We start from the raw sequence: 1,574 nt of genomic DNA, 5'->3' as shown, positions 1-1,574 counted from the left end.
GAATATTTTTTGATTTTCTTTTCTCTCTCTTTATTTTTCCCTTCTGGATCTTGATGTAGGGTATTTTTTGTGGAAGAAGTGAGGAGCACCTTTCTCCCATATGTAAAAGAACTCATAAATCTCATTTGAACATGAATCCATCTCTAGCTCATATTCCATTATCTCTTTTTCCTTTCATAGCCAAAAACCTTCCATCTTTAGTTACTCACCTCTCATTCACTCCTTAATGCCCTACAATCTGGTTTTTGCCTTTACCTCTCCATTGAAAATTACTTTCGGTAAGATAACTAATAATTATTTTGTCTTTGCCTTGTTTAGTAGGCTCAGCTTATTTAATTAATCTTCATGCAGCCTTTAATATGATTAACTTTTTCCTCCTTGTAATTTTTTCCTATTCCTTTGTTTTCCATAATGTCATCTCCTTTTTGCATCTTTACCCCTCTTACTATTACTTCAAAATTGCCTTTGCAAGCACTTCTTCCTCTGCCTGTCCTTAAAAATGGTGTTCCTTTGGGTTCTGACTTCAGCCCTCTGTATCTCCTCTTTCTGGTCAATTTCGTTTATACCCAGGTTATAAATTCTTCGAGGACATTGTTCATGTTTTTTCATCTTTCTTTCTGTGGAATACCTGACATATACAGTCATAAAAAATATTGTTGAATAAATGAATGAATTTAGATAATATCATCCAAATGCTGTCAATCATTGAAAAATATCACTTGTAATTCCCCCTTTCAGAGAAAATCCTAGATGTCATGTTGTTGTATTTTTTCAGTCTTTTCTTAATATAGTACCTGAATTTCTTACTATTTTAATTATTTGAAAACCTATTATCTTTGTATATTTAGGAAGCTTTCAACAAAGTCCAGAAAAAGGAAATTTCTAGAACCACCAAACAATGAGGATGAAGATGAAGATGTCAAAGCTGAAAGACTAAAGGTCAAAGAGCTCATCAGTTGCCAGTGTTGTGAAGAGGTAATTTAGTCTTTATGGTTAAGTCATATCAATTGCGAAGTGGTCAATTCCCATTATATGGAAATTAATCTGGAAAATATTTTCCCTTGTATATGAATCAAGCTGAAAAAAATGTTTCTTGGAAATAATATTTTTGTCTACATACTTTTGAATAAGCCATGATTTCAGTCATAAATGGATATTTATTTGCACAGTATCCCCCTTATTAGCAAATAGAGTTCTTATGATGTGGACATGAGGTATGTACAGCCTGTCATTTCATTATAGGTATTTGTTTTATAACTTTCTTTTTTAAATCCAACTTCCCTTATTAGAAACCATCCATTATGGTCAGCAATTTGCATAAAGAATATGATGACAAGAAAGATTTTCTTCTTTCAAGAAAAGTGAAGAAAGTGGCAACTAAATATATCTCTTTCTGTGTGAAAAAAGGCTGGTATTTAATTATTTTTTTCTTAACTTTTCCAGAAGAGTAATTTCCACTTTTAGTTTGATTCGAATGTGATGGTTTTTTTTCTTTCAATTCCTTTAGGAGAGATTTTGGGATTGTTGGGTCCAAATGGTGCAGGCAAAAGCACAATTATTAATATTCTGGTTGG

At 32.1% G+C, this 1,574-nt stretch overlaps 1 protein-coding gene across 1 annotated transcript in view; it reads left to right on the top strand.

Moving 5' to 3' along the window:
- The window catches only part of ABCA5 (ATP-binding cassette, sub-family A (ABC1), member 5), a 126,609-nt gene that overhangs the window by 99,817 nt on the left and 25,218 nt on the right, over positions 1 to 1,574 (top strand). Inside the window, exons 16-17 of the mRNA XM_012662226.1 lie at positions 849 to 975; positions 1,290 to 1,407. Coding sequence (XP_012517680.1) covers positions 849 to 975; positions 1,290 to 1,407 — 245 coding nt within the window. The remainder of the gene's footprint in view (positions 1 to 848; positions 976 to 1,289; positions 1,408 to 1,574) is intronic.

Source organism: Propithecus coquereli, unplaced genomic scaffold (genome assembly GCF_000956105.1).
Source record: "Propithecus coquereli isolate 6110/MARCELLA unplaced genomic scaffold, Pcoq_1.0 Scaffold76, whole genome shotgun sequence".
NCBI lineage: Eukaryota > Metazoa > Chordata > Mammalia > Primates > Indriidae > Propithecus > Propithecus coquereli.
Note: the sequence above shows the minus strand (reverse complement) of the source record. Positions and strands in the feature narration are given on the sequence as shown.